This window comes from Arachis ipaensis, chromosome B3 (genome assembly GCF_059453495.1).
Source record: "Arachis ipaensis isolate K30076 ecotype BB chromosome B3, ASM5945349v1, whole genome shotgun sequence".
In the NCBI taxonomy this organism is placed as follows: domain Eukaryota; kingdom Viridiplantae; phylum Streptophyta; class Magnoliopsida; order Fabales; family Fabaceae; genus Arachis; species Arachis ipaensis.
This window is the reverse complement of record NC_142438.1, coordinates 17,235,897-17,256,218: the sequence shown is the minus strand read 5'-3', so window position 1 is coordinate 17,256,218 and position 20,322 is coordinate 17,235,897. Positions and strand designations below refer to the sequence as shown.

General features: G+C 33.1%; 2 protein-coding genes across 2 annotated transcripts; both read left to right on the top strand.

The window, feature by feature from the left end:
- Positions 1–4,792: 4,792 nt before the first annotated feature.
- LOC148569933 (uncharacterized) lies at positions 4,793–6,563 on the top strand. The gene is made up of 3 exons (XM_088507781.1): positions 4,793–5,552; positions 5,625–6,034; positions 6,102–6,563. The coding sequence occupies exons 1-3, from the start codon at positions 4,793–4,795 to the stop codon at positions 6,561–6,563; spliced, it is 1,632 nt and encodes a 543-aa protein (XP_088363907.1).
- A 10,083-nt stretch (positions 6,564–16,646) lies between these two features.
- On the top strand, positions 16,647–19,602 carry LOC107634284 (S-type anion channel SLAH1-like). Its single transcript, XM_016337826.3, has 2 exons — positions 16,647–17,552; positions 19,207–19,602. The coding sequence occupies exons 1-2, from the start codon at positions 16,773–16,775 to the stop codon at positions 19,504–19,506; spliced, it is 1,080 nt and encodes a 359-aa protein (XP_016193312.1). The 5' UTR covers positions 16,647–16,772; the 3' UTR covers positions 19,507–19,602.
- Positions 19,603–20,322: the final 720 nt, after the last annotated feature.

The window sequence follows — 20,322 nt, the reverse complement described above, 5'->3', positions numbered from 1 at the left end:
ATGACTCATACTAGGTTTTCACACAAATTAGAAAAAGTGAAGGGAGAAAAGTTCTCTCTCTACATGATCATGGGTCAAAATATCGCTGGAAATTGAGTTTTAACTTTTTCTAAAATATCAAAATCACCAATTTCAATACCCACATACCCCTAAAATACAAAGCAAGAAATAGAGAAATGGGATAACATTCTCGTGATTACTCACCGCAAACATAATATAGAAACATAGACGAAAATCAGAAGAACGCGTGACTGCAAACAAATCATCGATTGAAGCTCCGATTTATGAGAAAAATGGATTAAAAGGTGATAATAAATAGTATTTAAGATTTTCTCGCTCATCTTCTCTAAGTCTCGAGCCCTCTCTCAATTTGTGAAAATGGAATGAAATTGGATGAAGTCAAGTACTTTTGGGCCACTAAAGGAAGGATATTTTTGTCTTTTCGTCTATTGGTCCTACTTGAGGCCAAAATTTTAAAAATATGTGTTCTGGTTTATATTTTAAATATTTTTATGGTCATTTTTATACTTTTATTTTTTCATACGTAGTATCGAATAAACCTAAACATATACAATTAGCTATAATGCCCATATATATTTTTTTTATAATTAATTATATTTTTGCGCTCTAAATAATTTTAAACTTAAATTTTATCTGTAAATTTTTAAATTATAAAATTTAAATTTTTAATCCAAACCAGAGAGTTTAAATCTCTTAACTTGATTTTAATTAAATAATTAATTTATTAATATTTTCCGGGTGTTTCATTCCATAATTAAATTTTAACCCGATCCTATTAGTTATACATTATTAGTGAAATTTTAACTCAAATAAATATATCGCATTGGACAACTATAATTTTTAACCTTACATTTGTTGATAAATTTTAACCTAACTATTAACTATTTTATACAACGTCAATAAAATTTTTTAGTACAACTAATAGTATTATACATGATTTAGTTTTTATTGAGTACTAATCTAAAAATATTATTTATTATTAGCATAATTTTTAACTTAATTATTTTATTTTTTTCTTAATTATACTAGAAATTAATAAAAATAAAAATAAATTTAAAAATAACATAACAAAAAAAATTATCGTAATATATAAATTGAGGTAATAATTTAAATTTTTCTAAAATTAATATAATTAAATGTTAATATTAGAACTCAATTTTTAAAATAATATTTAAGCTATTTAGATCTTAGATACATATAAATTAGAGTCATTTTCGTAACAATAATAATTGAAATAATATCATCAACTTGAATATTTAGAATCCGTACAAATTTAGAACATCCTCTTATTAAATAAGCTAGTAATTTCAGAAAAAAAATTTACATATTATAAAATTATTTTTTATTACAAAAAGTTTAAAAAGTAGACAATTTAAATACAGTACCAATATTTAAAATTGCATCTTCAAGTCTAACACAATTCTTTGAAAACTGAACCTAAATTATGGAAACTCAATCTCATTATATGCTCTACTTTAAAATTTTTCTGGTAGATATAGAAAGCATGGGGGGATGCTTGCTAAATAAAAAATCGAGCTCCTCCTAAAAAAACTAATTTTACCCACTTTCTATTAGGTTGATCATAATATATGAGTAAATCCAAACATTGTTTAGTAAAATAGAGTTCAATATCCTTTTGTTAAACTCTTACATCCATGTAATTAGAACTTGAATCAATAAATATAACTTGAAGTAGTATTTAATAGATGTGGTGCATTGTAATCGATTGCGGTAATTTATTATTTTTTATTAGTATAAATACTAAGCAATAAGTTAAATAGAGTTCACTGTCTCTTCGTTAAACTCTTAATTAGAACCCAAATCGATAAATATAACTCGAGGCGGTATTTGATAGATGCGGTGCATTGTAAACGATTGCGGTAAAGAACAATCGCGATATAATGTTAAACAAAAAGAATAAATTTGAGTAAGAACAATCATCAAATCATCAAAAGAATAATAGAATGGCAACATAAAAAAATGTAACTTGTACCTTAAAAGGATCAATTTTGATAAAAACGAATAATACATTCTTATTTTATGAAGTAGTCAAGAATGAATAATAAATTAAAAAATTAAATAAAATATTTTACCTCTTAAATCTAAACTCATGAACCATAAAAAAATATTATATATACCTTTTAGTAGCACGAAATTAATCATTGATATCAATATCAATTTGATACTAATAAGATATACACATGCATAATAGAGAATATTAACAAAGTTATTAATGTTAATATCACATTTATGGCTAATTATGTTTATGTTTGATTGACAATTAGAATGATTAATAATTAATATAATTAGAATAATTAAATATTAATAATTTGTGATTAGTATAATTGTGTATTAAATATTAATTTTTATATAATTATATATGAGATAATTTTTTAAAATAAGTTGAAAAAAAAGAGGTATACATCTTAGTACTAAAATACACCACGTCAATATTTTTGACACTATAATGCTATCTGCTGTAGAATAATATAATGATAATAGCAGATAAAATTGTTTCTGCTAACAAGGTTATGATTGAAGAAATAACTAATATTAACCTAATATTAAAAATGGAGATTTATCAAAATTTTAAATTTTAAAATTAAATAAGATAAATATAATATATATGATGAAAGAGGGAGAGTTTATTAAAACATTTTTTAAAATATTTTATTTGTTGTTGTCGAATAATTTCCTTAAAACATTAATTAGAAATATGTATTATTAATTGACTAATATTGATAATTGAAATGCATGTCTCCTCTGGGCTGTTGGAGCAATCGTGATGCTTTACGAATTTTGCGGAAGAAAAAGATGTGTATATGGAAATGGAAGTGCAAGTTACGTATTTGGGGCACAAATTGGGCACCTCATTAATAACCCTTATTTTGATATTCTTAATAATTTATCAATAATATATATGGTCCACAATTTTTATGGGCACATCTCTTCCCAACCACTATTAATAATAGAAAGGAGCAGATAATTGTTATAGGAAAATTTTTAAGAGTTACAAGAAAATTAATATTTCAGTAATTTTAGTTGTTATTCTTAATTTTATATATACTCGGCTAAAAAGTTATATTTTTTCCCCTTGCTTTTATGTTTTTGGATTTATTAAAAATAACTGATATATATTAATTAAAATACATTAATTTTTTTATTTCATTAAAAAAGTAAAAAAAAAAAAGCTAATTAAAAAAAAAGTGTATCTTGCATATCCAAAAACTTCCAACTCTTAACTATAAATTGCGTTCGAAATAATCAAATAATGCTTTCTTTCTCATTTTATTCCCTTTATATATATACTTAGCTTTCAAAAATATCCTTGGACAAACTTCTAATTATAATCTATTACGTCCATTCAATTACTATGACAAATTATGGAAATAAAAATGACTGGACATAAGGATAGATTAAATTTCTACGCATATATAGTACTGCTCATCTACGTGCATTGTATATTAATAACCAATAAACTCTCTGTTATAACACTTTTCTTGTTGAGAAGGACAGGACAATAATAGATGGGATAACAAATAAGGAGATAAAAAACTGTTTTTTAATCCTAAAATGTATTGTGAAAGGACAATAAAAGGTATTAGGTTCTATAATTAAGTACTTATATTTTATAAAAAAATTAATTAAGTTATTGTTGCTAAAAAAATTGAACAAAATAGAATACTTCTAGGCATATACTTGTAGGGACTAAATTGAAAAAATAATCCTAAATAATAAGAACTTAACTGCAAATTAAATTATATTGTTATATATCAAAGATAATTTATTTCTTTTATTGTCTTTTTAGATTAAAGAAAGCTCTAACTGTTTGTTCTTTGTGAATATAAAATGTGATCTTGCCTGGGAAATAGGTCGGCTTCAACTCCTCAAGGTCAGCCGAGCTATACGCTGCAAGATCGGACGTCCACTCCTCAGAGTCCGAATTCTCCTTTTTCCTTGTAGATGTGAGGGTGTGAGTAATACAAAAGGGGTGGAGTGTACCTGCAAAGACACTCCAATGCTTAAGTCAGTTATCGTGTTAATTTAGAGTGGTGGAGAAAAGATACTTTACCTTGCTTTTATAGATATTTAATCGTCCGTTATATTCTGGATGATTATTTGACCGTTTTTGATAATTGGTTTTGTAACCGACTTTATTCATACCGTTTGAGACGTCAGTTATAATGTCATTAATTTTGCCGAGTTATAATTCATAAGGGCCGAATAATAACGGTAAAGACGAGTTATGACGATGGTTGGTTATGATTTGTATTAATGGTGACCATATCACAGCCCCCAAGCTTAGCCTGAGGAGGATTTTAATGAAGCAGGTTGAGCTTTACTTTTTGATGAGTTATAACTCGGCTTGTGTGGGTTAGTGGATGAGCCCCCAGATCAACTTACTTCATTAAAAGATGGTTTTAGTGGTCTGAAATGTGGGTACGTGGGGAGTCGTGTCCGTTATTTCCTGATGAAAGAGAAGGAATAATGGTTGCATTTAATTTTTGCGGTTTCCCAATGTTTGGCTCACTGTTTGATGTGGCTTTGGGAGTGGGGGGGGGGTGATTATTTGGAAACGTTTTGTTCCTTTAATTCTTCGAATCTCCTCAGATTTTCCTGGGTGTTTTGTTGGCTGCTTGTTATATGCTTGCTTTCTTTTGAAGAATGAGTAAGAGAGGTATGAGTCTCTTTTTCTATTTCTGATCCATTTCTGTGCTTTCTCCTGTGTTTTCCCTTTTTTTCGTTTCTTCTTCTACTGCTTTTTGATCTAATGGGGTTTGGGAAAGAGAAGAAGGATAAGGTGGATTGGTCGTATGATTGGGTAGGGGAAGATGTTAAATCACGGGTTTCACTTTTTTCTGATGAAGCGGCGGTGAGGGAGGTGGATGTGAATAAAATAGTGAGGGTAGGTTCCGGAGTCAAGGTGGAGTTGTTACCATGTAGTGTGGATGATAGGGTTTATCACCGAGAGTGGGGGTTTGGGTTCTTTTACATGTATAGCTGTGTACTTGAAGAGTTGCGGGTTAGGCTTCCTTTTACGGAGTTTGAGTGTCAAGTTCTTAAGCAGCTCAACTGTGCTCCCTCACAGCTTCATCCAAATGGATGGGCTTTCCTTCGATCTTTTGAGGTTTTGATGGAGTTTCTGGAGGAAGTGCCGTATGTGGATTTGTTCTTTTCCTTATTTCAAGCTAAAGGTGTTTGGAAAGGAGGTTGGGTAAATTTCAATAGCACTCCGGGATTTGGGATTTTTAAACTGTACAAATCTTCTTTTAAAGACTTCAAGGAGATGTATTTTAAAGTTAAGAGTTCAGAAGAGGATTTTCCGTTTTTTATTGATGAGAACCTTGCTGAGAAATTTCCCCTCTTTTGGTGTTCGGAGCCGCAAAATATACTCGGTCCGGAGGTTATATCGCCGAGGAATGAGTGTCTGATAGAATTTTTGGTGGAGAATGTTGATCGAAAAAATTTGATATCGATGTATGAGTTGCTGAAGTGGGAAGAGGATAGGGTTGCTGTTGTAGAGTATCTAGGTGAGTTTCTAGGGTTTGTGTTAATGTTTGAGTTTCTTGTTGAAAAATTCTAATATGGTATGTTTTCTTCAGGTGGGAAGTATCCTGGCGTTTCTGCTGCATCACTAAGGACGCGGTTTAAGAATAAAAATTTGGAGAAAGAGGTGTCGTCATCAAATGCTGAGAAGGTTGTTGGTACTGGCGAGGTTTCGCAGCCTCGACAAGGGCGGAGGAAAGTTATCGCGAAGAAAAGGAAGAAGTCCGAGCTTGTGGAATTATCAGATGATTCTGATGAGAAAGAGTTTGGGGTTCCTCTTGAAGAGTTACAGGCTTTTATGGGGAATCAAAAAAGGCTGCACGAGATTTCTGAGGAAAGTGAGGCGTTTTCGGTGTGGGGAAAGGAATATCCTTACATGGCTGTTGTGGATGAGTATTGCCAATCGTCGGCCGATGTAACTCTTGCCAAGGAGGTCGGGGATGTGGCTGTTGGGCAATATATGCAGGTAACAAGTTATTGATGTTTTCCTTATTTTTCCTTTTGTTTTCTTATGAGTTTGTTTTGCCCTCCAGGTTGTTGGGTTGCGCCTTGCAAGTCTGGGTCGAAGTCAGGAATTGAAACATAAAGGAGTGGCTGCTGAGAAAGGTGAGGTATCTGTTTTGAAGGAAGAGTTGATTAAGTGTAAGAATCTTGCTGCTGAGCTTCAAGCTCGTTTGACTGAGACCGAGAAGTTGCTGAAGGAGACTAAGGAAAGTTATGCTAAGGATGTTGAGGATTTGAAGAAGAAGGAAAGCGATCTGGTGAACGTGCAAAGTCGGTTGATTGAGGTGACTGCTCAGTTTAAGGATATGGAGAAGAAAAAGGTGGATGAGATTTTGGACTCGTTTGTTGAAGGCTTTGAGAGGGCAAGGTTGCAGGTGAAGTTTTTGGTTCCGGATGCCGATCTTTCTGGCATGGACCCTGGGAAGATAGTTCGAGATGGTCAGTTGATTGAGGATGATGGGGATGCGGAAGATGGGGCCGATAATGTTTAGGTTGTTATGAAAAGACCTTTGTGAATTTGTTTTTTGTTCTTGTAATCTGACTGTTTTTTGTAAGCGGATAATAGTATGGCTACTGTTTTTGAGCCTTTTAAAATTGACTTGTTTGAAAATTTGGTGCTTTTTGTAAAAAGCTGTTTGCTTTGTTCGGATATATTTCCGAGTTTATTGGCGTTTAATTTGATAATTGCCATTTGGAGCTTGGACGAGTATTGGTATTTGTCCGAGCTGGATTGATAGTTTGATAAGATCGATTTGATAGAAAGGATAGGACATTTGTTCGTCCCTTGTATATTCGGAATTGTTTCATACAAAGGTGCAGGTAGGCTGGCCTCGTTAAAACCTCTCCAAGCAAAACCCTTTGGGATAAAATCTTGGTAGTAGGAAAAAGAGTACAAGCCTGTCCCTGTCTTTTTAACTATAAAATTTCTTTAAGGAGGATACATTCCATGTACTAGGTAAGAGGTTACCATCTAGTGTTTCTAATTTGTATGCTCCTTGGCCGAGTGCTTGGGATACTCGGTATGGACCATCCCAATTGGCTGCGAGCTTTCCATGTGTTGGTGGTTTCCGAGCAGTTTCGGTTTTGCGGAGAACTAGATCTCCTGTGACGAAGTTTCTGTTTCTCACCGCTTTGTTGTATTGTCGAGCTATGGCTTGTTGTGCTGCGCGTTGCCTCAATGTGGCTATGTCTCTTATTTCTTCGATCACGTCGAGCTCGGATTTCCGAGTCTCGTCCTGATTTTTTATGTAAGTTCGGATAGAGTTCTGGGAGATCTCCAGGGGTATCATGGCCTCTGAGCCATATACCAATCTGAATGGTGTCTCCTTTGTTGATGTTTGTGGGGTGGTGTTGTATCCCCAAAGTACTTCAGGTATTAATTCGGCCCAGAGTCCTTTGGCCTCGTCTAGTTTCTTCTTTAGTGCATGTAAGATGACTTTGTTTGCGGCTTCAGCTTGGCCGTTCGTTTGGGGATGTTCCACAGAGGCGAAGTGTTGTTTTATTTTTAGATTCTGCAAAAAAGCTTGAAATTTTTGATCGGCAAACTGGCGACCATTGTCAGTTGTAATATGCTGGGGTATGCCGAAACGGCAAATAATGTGCTTCCAAACAAATGTGATTGTTTGTTGTGATGTTATTCTTGCTAAAGGTTGGGCCTCCACCCATTTGGAGAAATAATCAATTCCGACAATAAGATATTTTACCTGGCCCGGTGCCGTAGGGAACGGCCCGAGTATATCTAGACCCCATTGGTTGAATGGCCAACTGATGTCTGCGTGATGTAACTGTTCGGCAGGTATGTGTATCAGGGGTGCATGTCTTTGGCAATTGTTGCATGTCCTGATTTTCTGTTTGCTGTCGTGTGTTAAAGTCGGCCAGAAAAACCCAGCCCGGAGGACCTTTGATGCTAGGCTCCGAGCTCCTGTGTGTGTCCCGCAGATTCCCTCGTGTGCCTCGGCTAAAGCTGTTTCTGCTTCGGACTTGTTGAGACATTTGAGTAGTGGCCGGGTATAACCTCGTCGATACAGTTCTCCATTTAGGATTGTGAAGAAGGATGCTTGCCGCCGAAATTTTTTACTGTTTTCGACCCCTTCTGGCACAACACCTGTTTCTAAATAGTGTATAAAGTCCGTCCTCCAATCTGTTTCCTGTGAAACACTTAATACGTTTATCAGAGTAACAGTGGGTGATGTTATTGTGAACTGGTGTAGTGTGGTAAGCGTAGACTGAGTACTGCCGAGCTTAGATAAGAGATCTGCTCTCTGGTTTTGTTCTCGAGGAATATGTTCTATTTCAAATTTGATAAATTTCTTTGAAAGTTTCTTTACTAGTAGCAGGTATTTAGAAAGTAGAGGGTCTTTTACCTGGAAGAGGTCATTTACCTGCTGTACGACTAACAAAGAGTCACAATATACCTTGATCGTCGATATTTGAAGATCTGAGCAAAGTCTGAGTCCGGCGAGTAGTGCTTCATACTCGGATTGGTTGTTGCTTGCTTTGAAGGCTAAGTGTATTGAGTGTTCCAATATGAATCCGTCGTCGGCTTCAAGACGAATTCCTGCACCACAGCCTTCTTGATTTGAGGAGCCGTCGACAAATAAAATCCATTGTTTTGCATGATCTTCTTCAGATGGTATGGTAAGTTCGGCAATAAAATCTGCCAGGAATTGTGACTTGATTGGTCCTCTGGATTGGTATCTGATGTCGAATTCAGACAGTTCGACTGCCCATTTAATTAGTCGTCCTGCAACTTCTGGTTTGTACAGCACTTGTCTTAGTGGGTGATCTGTTCTGACATGGATAACGTGGCTCTGGAAATAAGGTCGTAAACGTCGCGCCAAGAATATGAGTGCCAACGCGAGCTTTTCAATCCTTGGATAATTAAGTTCGGCATGCTGTAGAGTTTTGCTAACAAAGTACACTGGATGCTGAACTTTGCTTCTTTCTGTAACAAGGGCTGAGCTTATCGCCCAATCAGTTACCGATAAATATAGAAATAAATCCTCCCCTTGTAGGGGTTTTTGTAGGATCGGCGGTTGTGAGAGTGTTGTTTTTAATTTTGAAAAGGCCCTCTCACAATCGTCGTTCCACTCAAATTTACTTTTCTTTTTTATTGTTTGGAAAAAGGGAACAGAAGTTGAAGCTAAACAGGGAACAAATCTGGAAAGTGCGGCAAGGCGTCCTGTGAGGCGCTGAACTTCTTTTACTGTTCTGGGGTTGGCCATGTCTAGCACTGCTCGGCATTTGTCTGGGTTTGCCTCTATTCCCCTGCACGTCAGCATGAAGCCTAAGAACTTACCCCCTTGGACGGCGAAGGCACATTTCTCGGGGTTGAGGCGCATGTTGTATCTGCGGATTTGGCCGAATATTTCTGTTAGGTCGGTGATGTGGTTATCTCCGGTTTTCGTCTTGGCGACCATGTCGTCGACATAAACTTCGATATTCCTGCCGATTTGTTTGGCGAACACTTTATCCATAAGACGTTGGTAAGTTGCACCTGCGTTCTTTAATCCAAATGGCATAACTTTATAACAATAATTGCCGAAATCAGTGATGAAAGCCGTTTTATCTTGGTCGGAGGGGTGCATGAGTATTTGATTATACCCTGAATACGCGTCCATAAAACTTAAAGTAGCGTAGCCCGATGCGTTGTCTACTAAAGAGTCTATGGACGGTAGAGGGTAAGAATCCTTTGGACATGCTTTGTTTAAATCAGTGAAATCGACGCACATGCGCCACTTACCGTTTTGTTTCCTTACCATTACCACATTGGCTAGCCAGGTAGTGAATCTGATTTCTTTGATAAATTCGGCGTTGATGAGCTTTTGTGTTTCCTCCAGTGATGCTTTCCTTTTTTCTTCGCCGAGTTTTCGTTTCCTCTGTTGGATTGGTCGGGCTGAGGAGTTTATTGCTAGTTTATGACTGATGACTTGTGGGTCAATGCCGGGCATGTCAGCAGGTTTCCAAGCAAAAAGCTCGGCGTTTTCTTGTAGGAAGGATGTTATGGCCTGTAACTCAGCCGTGTTGATTGATGTACCTACATATGTAAATTTGTTAAGGTCATTGTTGAAATATACTTTTTGTAAGTCGTCGAATGGTTTCGGGCGCTCGAGGAAATCGGCTCTTGGGTCGAGGTCGGCCAGTACGCCTTCCTTCTGGTTGAGGTCGACATTGTTGACTTGTTGTGTTGCACGGTTTTGGAATTTTAGACTGATGTTGTAACACTGTCGCGCCTCCTTATGGTCTCCATGGATTGTTGCGACCTGATCGCCCTGCACTGGAAACTTCACACAGAGATGAACTGTAGATACAATGGCGCCGAATTTATTCAAAAAAGGTTGGCCAAGAATAAGGTTATATGGGCTGAAACAATCCACTACTAAATATTGAATATCATTAGTTTTTGAAAAGGGTTGCTCACCCAGGGTTGCTCAGCCGAGCTATACGCTGCAAGATCGGACGTCCACTCCTCAGAGTCCGAATTCTCCTTTTTCCTTGTAGATGTGAGGGTGTGAGTAATACAAAAGGGGTGGAGTGTACCTGCAAAGACACTCCAATGCTTAAGTCAGTTATCGTGTTAATTCAGAGTGGTGGAGAAAAGATACTTTACCTTGCTTTTATAGATATTTAATCGTCCGTTATATTCTGGATGATTATTTGACCGTTTTTGATAATTGGTTTTGTAACCGACTTTATTCATACCGTTTGAGACGTCAGTTATAATGTCATTAATTTTGCCGAGTTATAATTCATAAGGGTCGAATAATAACGGTAAAGACGAGTTATGACGATGGTTGGTTATAATTTGTATTAATGGTGACCATATCACAAAATGTATAGTAGAATTCAATAAATAAAATTTTTAGAAACCAATATTTTATAATTATTTTATATGAATTTAAATATAAAATAATGATTAAGAGTTCTAAATTCTAATTCATTCTCTTAATTATTCTTATTATTTTTGAAAATATAAAAAGTATAAAAAATTAAAACTTTTTTATTTAGAATTATCTAGGATTTTCATTTATTTTTTCAAATATATCAATGAAGTAAATAAAAATAAAAATATTTAAAAGATAATAAAAAATCAATATAAAATAGTCTAGAGTTATCTTATTTTGTATTTTTTAATTATTGCTTACTTTATTTTGTGTTATTCTTTTATTATTATTGAAATAATTAAATAATATTACATGTAACAAGTGTGTAATTATAGATATTTTATATATAAAGTTATGGATGTTAATTTAAATATTGTTTTTGAATTATTATCTCTCTAGTATGATGGATAAAAACAATGTATTCAATTTAAAAATTTTTACAAGATTAAAATATTATCTTTTATTTAGTATGGTTTCATTCAATAATACAAAAAAGATAGATGAATATAAAATATTTTTAATTTATGGTACAATCATAATTTTGTTTTTAGGTTGTTAGAGTATAATTGAGATCGGTTAGATCAATTAGCATCAATTATAATTATTTATTAGCATATCTATATATTTGTTATAGGATATTACATCTTTATTATTTCATTTCTCTTAGCATTTATATATAGTTGTATATTGTATTATTGTGGCACTCACAAAAATAAGATACAACACTTTCTTTATATTACTCTCCTGTTTCTAACATGATATCAGAGTTTAGGTTTTTGTTTTTTCTGATGAAAAATAGTTCAAAGCCTTTCATGTTTTCTTTTTTCGACAGTCTCTTTGTCACTGTTTTTTATCACATTTTCGACATTTTTCTCTGTCAGTGACTATACCATCATCTTTGTCTCGTCATTCTGAGTCCAACGAGTCAAACCACATTGTCGGAAATGCTCTGACGCGCCGCCACGTGCTGCCGCAAGCTCTCTGCCGCCGTCATCTTTTCTTCCTTCCAGAATGCTCCAGAACCATTGATCTGCGTCCAAGATCAACGCTTCAGAACCGTCCACATGTCACGGACCCGCGGCTTCCTTCAACCCATGTTCAGCAGGATCGTCGAACGAGATAAGTCATCGGGACTGGCCATAAGGTCGAAAGTTTGTTTGAACTCGAGAATCTTCATATTTCTTCTAGGTCTAATCTCTGTGCTATTTCTTCTCCATCTACATTTCACTTGTGGCATTGTCGTCTTGCCCACAATTCCTTAGAAAAATTGCATCCTTTTATCTCTAAAGGTATTTTAGGTCAAGTTAATCATGTCTATTGATTGCATTTCTTATCAAACTGCAAAACAACTAACATTATCTTTTCATCCTAGTCCATCTCTTACTTGCTCTCCTTTTGATCTTATTCACTCTGATGTTTAGGGCTCTGCTCCCATTACTTCTATGGGAGGGATTCGATACTTTGTAGAATTTATTGATGATTATTCACATTTTACTTAGGTTTATTTGATGACTAATCATCATGAACTGCCTCAACTTTATATTAACTTTTCCACTATGATTAAAACTCAGTTTTCTAAGGTCATTAAAGTCTTCCGACACAATAATGCTACGGAATATCATGACTCCAAACTTTTAAATTTTTTCGCTGAACAGGGTACTTTGTCTGAGTTTTCTTGTCCTGGTATCTCTCAACAAAATAGAAGAGTTAAACACAAACACCGTCATATTCTTGATTCTGTTCGTGCTATACTTCTTTCTTCTTCATGTCTTGAGCGTACTTGGGGTGAAGCTATTCTCACTGCTGTCCATACTACCAATAGAGTTCCTTCTTCTGTCCTTGGTAACACTACTCCTTTTGAGTGTTTTTATCATACCTCTCCAGATTATAGCTCCCTTCGTGTTTTTAGTTGTGTTTGTTTTGTCATTCTTCAGCTTCATAAGCATAATAAATTTGAACCTCAGACTCGCATGTGTTGTTTTCTTGGTTATGGCATTGAACACAAGGGTTATCGTTGTTGGAATCCTATCTCTAGACGTATTCGTATATCTCGTCATGCTGTATTCTGGGAGCATCACACATGTTCTCTAGTTTCTCCTCTTTTGAGTCCATTCCTTCTACTTAGTCACCGTTTTTCACTAACTTTAATGTTGATATTTTTTCTAGTGATGACACTATAGGTTCTATCTCAAGTCCACCTCTCGAGCCTCCTACTCTTCTGTCTTCTCCATCTCCCAATGATTCCAGCCCGGACGATGCTCTTGCTCTTGCTGTCAGGCCTCCTCCCTTCACCCATTCTTCTAGGGTAAGAAATTCACCTCCTCATCTTTTTATTATCATTGTTTTTCTACTATTCTTCATCACTATGAACCTAAATCATTCCGTGAAGCCTCCATAAATCAAAATTGGCAGAAAGCAATGCAAGAAGAAATCCAAGCACTTGAAAAAACACACACTTGGAACTTAGTTAATTCTCCTTCTGATCAAGAAGTTGTTGACAGTAGATGGATATACAAGATCAAGACTCGCTCTGATGGTTCTATTGACCATTATAAGGCATGATTGGTTGCTCAAGGATGTACGCAAGAGTATAGTATTGATTATGAAGAGAGTTTTGCTCCTGTTGCTTGTCTTACATTTGTTCGCGCTCTCGTTGTCATTGCTGCAGTCAAAAAATGGTCTCTCAGTCAGATAAATGTCAAGAATGTATTTCTTAATGGGAATTTAAAAAAGAAGGTCTATATGAAACTACCCCAGAATATCCTTGTCCTCCTAGCAAAGTCTATTTCCTTCATAAGGCATTTTATGGTCTTAAGCAAGCTCCTCGTGAATGGTTTGAAAAATTCAGCACCACTATATGCAATCTTGGTTTCACTTGCAACCCTCATGAAAATACTCTCTTTATTTGTAAAAGTGAGTGTAGGGTTGTCCTTCTACTTTTGTATATTGGTGATATGATCATTACTGGAGATGATGTTGATGGTATCTCTGATCTTAAAGCATTCCTTCACCACATTTTTTAGATGAAAGGTCTTGGTTCTCTCAATTATTTTTTTGGCCTTGAAGTCATATCCTCAAATGATGGCATTTATCTCTCTCAAGCTAAGTATGCTTCTGATCTTCTTGTTCGAACCGGAATTAAATATAGTCGCATTGAGTTTACTTCTCTTAAGCCTAATGTTCGGTTTACATCTATGGATGGCACTATTTTGAATAATCCTAGTCTTTATCAACAGTTAGTCAAAGATCTCGTCTACTTGACTGTCACACGACCAGACATCACCTATCCAGTTCATGTTCTTAGCCAATTCTTGTCAGCTCCTCGTACTACTCACTATGCTGCAGTTCTTCACATTCTTTGCTACATCAAAGGCACTCTGTTTCATGGTCTTCTTTTTTTTGTCCATTCATGCTTAACCCTTCATGCGTACTCAGATGCTGATTGGGCTGGTGATCCCATTGATCGTCATTCTACTACTAGTTATTGTTTGTTTCTTGGTGACTCTCTCATTTTTTGGCGAGCCAAGAAGTAAACGTTCACTGCTCGATCAAGCACTGAAGCTGAATACCGTGCTCTCGCTAATACCACTATCGAAGTTGTCTCGATTCATTGGCTTCTTGAAGACTTGGGGTTCTCCTCAGTCGTCCCCAATTGATGTTTATTGTGACAACCGCAGTGCTATTCAGATTGCTCATAATGATATTTTTCATGAACGCAACAAACAGATTGAGATTCAATGTCATTTTGTCTGGAAACGTCTCCTTATTGATGCTTTTCGTCTCGTAGCTGTTGGGACTCTAGATTAGACTGCTGATATTTTCACGAAAGCTCATCATCCTACTCGTTTTTAGACTCTAATATCCAAATTCAATATGGTATCTTTAGCCCCCACTTGAGTTTGAAGGAGAATGTTAGAGTATAATTAAAATCAATTAGATCAATTAGCGTCACTTATAATTATTTAGCACATCTGTATATTCATTATAAGATATTATATTTTTATTATTTTAATTCTCTTAGCATCTATATATAGTTTTGTATATTGTATTATTGTGACACTCACAAAAATAAGTTACAACACTTTTTTTAGATTACTCTCTTATTTTAAACATAGATGTAATTAATTTCTTATTATGTATAATTTTTTAATTAAGTTCCTGCAAAAATATATTTAGGAATATTCATTTTTTTTAATGTTTTTGTAAAAATAATGAATTAATTAATTTCAAAATTTTATAAAATATCACAATTTAATTATAAATTTGTAAAGTATAAAAATTTAGTTATAAATTTAATAAAATTATAGAACAATCAGATTAATTAAGTTTTTAAAATATTAAAAGATAAAAGAGTAATTAATTAATTAATGGGTATATTGCTAAAATCAAAATGGCCGTTAAAGAACGAGAAGTATAGCTGTAAACAACTAACAAACTCTAAACATAACAAAGTGGTTGCTATGTGCATGAATAAAGGCTCCAAGAGCCACAAAATCAAAAAGGGCTGCTGATATCCGAGTCAGTCTAAATTAAAGAACTGTCATTTCCTGTTTCATTCCGACTAATAAATTGTTTAGTTGTTTTCACTTTATTTATTACTCGGGGATTATTACTATTCCCTTCTTCCATTATTCCAGGTCATCTTTCTAAAAATTGCTTGAGAAGAACATCAAAACTCGGTCCTGGATGAAATACTTTTTTTTTTCAAAGGTGGAAAAATTCGAATCCGCGACTTAACTTCTAGGTAAATATAGAAAAATTATATTAGTTGAATTATAATTTATTAACAAAATACCTACTTTTATAAAAAAAAAATAAAAAATATACATTTTATCACTCGTTAAAATACGAATATCACAAACAAAAAAAAGAGTAAAATAAGCATATCAATAATATTTAAAAAATAATAAAAATATACTTAAATAATTTAAAATTATTTTATTTAATATTTATTAATTATTACTAAAATTTAAATATAATAAATATATAATTACAAATATTATATATATAAAATTATAAATATATTATGTTATATAAGATAATTTTAGATATTATCTCCGTGTTATTATCATAAACATAATACTTAATGCCTACATTATTCCTTGTTCACCACTTGTAATTCAAAAAGGACAGCTAAATATATCAGCCGCCATATTAACTTTCGCTTTCACTCCTAATAGAGGTGTCATTATTAGACTTTAATTAATATGTGTGCTGATAAAAACACATTGTAAATTTATTATTAGTGAAAAAAATTAGTTAAAAATTATTGTAGTTTTTAAAAATAAAAATTAAAATAAAAAATATTATTATATATAATTATATTAAATATATATTAAAATCAGTTATTAATATAAAATATATATTAAAAATAAATTAAATTATATATTATCTTATTTAAATATAATGACTGATTTAGTAGTTAATTTTTATGTATATATTGTATTTTTGTACTATAGATATGATAAATCTGCTCTATAAATATAAAAATATTATATATATGTTAAAATTAAATATTAAATTAATCATTATATATTTGTGTATAAATATATATTATTTAATTTTTTTTAATATATATTTTATATTTTAAGAGATATTTTACACTAATAATTAAGTTTAGTAGATAGTTGATCTATAAATATATAACCGTCTGTAGCAACCCATATAAATAGTTCGTTGCACAAAGTATATATACATTACTATACAATGATAGAAAGTATATATATATGGGTGAGAGTAGTGAGAAACAAGAATCACATGTAGTGCTATGAATATGTGTTCCAAGATCTTGTGATAATAATACGAAGCAATAATAAAATGGAAGAAATGAAATCTTCCATATCCAAAATTCTGAAAGAATTCCATGCAGGGTACTTCAGGATTGGCCTCTCCCTTTGCAGCCAAGCCTTGTTATGGAAGACCCTCATCAACCCAATCCAAGACGCACACGCTCTTAGACGCATATTTACCTATATACCCTTCACCGCCTTCACTCTTCTCTGGTCACTCGCCTTTCTCACACTCCTCACGCTCTCTCTTCTCTACGTCCTCCGATGTCTTTTCCACTTCCACATGGTTAAGGACGAGTTCCTAGACCATGTCGGAGTTAACTACCTCTTTGCTCCATGGATCTCATGGCTCCTTTTGCTCCAATCATCACCCTTCATTTCTTCCAAAACTAACTACTACCATGCACTCTGGTGGATTTTCTCCGTTCCAATTTTCGCCCTGGATGTCAAGATTTATGGACAGTGGTTTACTAAGGGGAAGAGATTCCTGTCGACCGTGGCGAACCCTGCGAGCCAACTGTCGGTGATAGGGAACTTGGTTGGTTCGCAAGCCGCGGCCAACATGGGATGGAAAGAGAGCGCAATTTGCATGTTCTCTCTTGGCATTGCACATTATTTGGTGCTATTTGTTACTCTTTACCAGAGATTGTCCGGGAACAATAGCCTCCCGGCGATGTTGCGGCCAGTTTTCTTCTTGTTCTTCGCCGCGCCGAGCATGGCTAGCGTGGCATGGAACTCTATTTGTGGCGGCTTTGGTAGCGCCTGCAAGATGTTGTTCTTCCTCTCCCTCTTTCTCTTCTTGTCTTTGGTAAATCATTTTTCTATTCAAACTTGTTATTTATTTAAAGGTTGACTTTATGTGAAGTCAAATTAGTCAAATCATCTAACGACTATCAAGTATCAATTTTACGTAAAATTAACTGCATCTGAGTTTTTATTTTATTTAAAATATAAAAAATTAAAAAAAATATTAAATTAATTATATTCTGTGTCAACATTTTTTACTGCGGTTAGATTTTGTTATAGTTATTAATAAGACGTATATTACAGTGGTGATGATGTTTTAAAAGTGTTTTTAAAATTAAAATAATATTTTATTTATTATTAATAGACTGTTATTTTTAATAATTAAAGAATATTTTATATTTTGCTAATGTCAGAAAGACAAAAGATAATCCGTTCAAATTGTTTGAACTTATTTTATTTAATATTTATTTATTATAAAATACATTAAATAAAACAAAAAGTAGTAGGTTTTAGAAATTTTTTATTAATATTTTTTTGTTATTAAACATTTTTTATTTTATTTATTCATTATTAGATGTTGTTGAATGTTTTTTTTGGTGACTAGATGTTGTTGAATGTGATATTGAAGAAACACACCTATTTTATTTGTGATATTATTTTTAAATTATGGAAAAGTATATGGAACTAAAATGTGATCAGTCAAAAAAGTAAACAAAACTGTTTAATTAAAATCACTTTTTGAATAATATGTTTAAAAATCGCTCATGAGATCACGGAGCACAAACCAAAACCCGATTTTTTATGGAACCCAAACACATTTTGACTGATTTTTGACTGATATACTTTTGGTTCCTAGTTGTTCTCTTAAATTATATATTAGTTTCTCAGAGATGATTTTTTTTTAAACATTTTTTTACTAGTCTTATTTGTTTCTGAACCAGCAGTCTCTTCCTTAGAGATAGAAAGACTGTTTCTTCTCCGATGTCAACTTGGAGCAAGAGAATTGAAAATAAAAATTTGAAGGCTTTTTATTGAAGTCCTAAGGAAAGCGACCATGAACAATTAAACATGTACTTTCAAAAAGAAAAAAGAAAAAAAAATCAAAATAGAAAATGACGGTGCAAAGTTTCAAATTGTACACGTTCTATGAACTTCTCATTCTGTGATTTGGTTTGCTGATCTTTTTGGATGTATCCAAGTTGAAGATCCACTTGAAAACTGGTCCCTGCGTAATTATATAAGTTGATTATAACCTGTATATTGTTGCCAAATTTTGGATAACTGGGACTATCCTTGTAATCTAGTTCTCACTCTGAAAAATACATGATATTAGGAATTTGCATTTTGTCCTATCCAAAACTTTTAGCTACTTTTAATTATTTCCTTTGTGAAACTTTATTATTTTTAGCTTTACTAACAAAGACTTTTATGCACTTAACCAAATTTTAGGAACAATAAGTTGAGTTTAATTTTGATATACTAACAGTACAAAACTTTTTACTTCATCGTTTAATAATATTTGTTGTTTTTATGATCATTCATGCGATCAATATAAAAAATAGTTATTTTTGCTAACATAGTATTACATGTAAAACTACTTTATTCTGAACATGCATCAAAATTAAATTCTAATAAGTTTTCATGTTTTAAATTCAAAGAAACATTTCATTTGATATATGATTGACTAAATTTCTTTTGTAATTTTGTACAAACAGGTTTCAAGGCCTCTGCTATTCAAAAAATCAATGAAAAAATTCAGTGTGGCATGGTGGGCTTATTCATTTCCCCTCACAGCACTGGCACTGGCTTCAGCAGAGTATGCACAACAAGTTAAAGGGGTTATGCCTCATGCTATTATGTTAGTCTTATCAACACTCTCAGCTTTGGTGTTACTATTCTTAGTACTTGTTTCTATCTTCTTCAACACTGCTGCAAAGTCCTCACCCTCAACAACTCAACATGATCATTCATCAGAAAGTTCTAATAATGTTGTAACCGTCAATAATCATGTTTAGTCTTACCAAGAGGAGATTTTTGTTAGTAAATAAATGTATATATACCGCCAAATATTTCATATGTATGTTAGTAAATAAAGAAGATGCTGTTTTATATGTGATTGTTATTGATTTGTACAAAATGCTGCATAATTTTATCTTTTTTTTTCTTAATTAGTAAATCACTAAATTGGAGTATCCAACACCAAGACGGAATACTAAGAGTTTATAGTTGTTATTGTAGTCCTTTTTTTTTTTTACATAAGTGAAAAAAAAAATAGGAAACGCTGCTTTGTGTAGTATAATAAAACTGCTTGGTGTTTATTGTAGAATGATGAAAATGGTTTGATAAAAATATAAAATAAACAATTTGATATTTTGAAATAATTATATAAATTTTAATGATTATTAATTTTTAATAGACAAAATTATTCTAAATCCTAAATCATAATTCAGAATCTTTTCTTTTTTCAAGAAAAAACTTGTACTTTATAATATTTTTTTAATAACTATTTCAATAAATATATATTTACATAAAAATGATATTATAAACTGTTAGATAGTTCGGTCAAACATAATCAATTAAACATGTCAAACTATCTAATAATTTGTAATATCATCTTCGTAAAAAATGTATTAAATAATTTTTTTTTTAACTTATGCTAGCACTGTGGTTTTGCTGAGCTGTAGAAAAAGTATAGCCAAAGTGGGAACCAAATAGAACAAGGAGATTTTTAATTTGTTGTATGCATTTTGTGAGGAGGGTTGCTAATAACAAGCTGTGACCAACTCACTAGGCAAGTGAGGCAAATAACACGTTGATTTTAGATGGAAAAA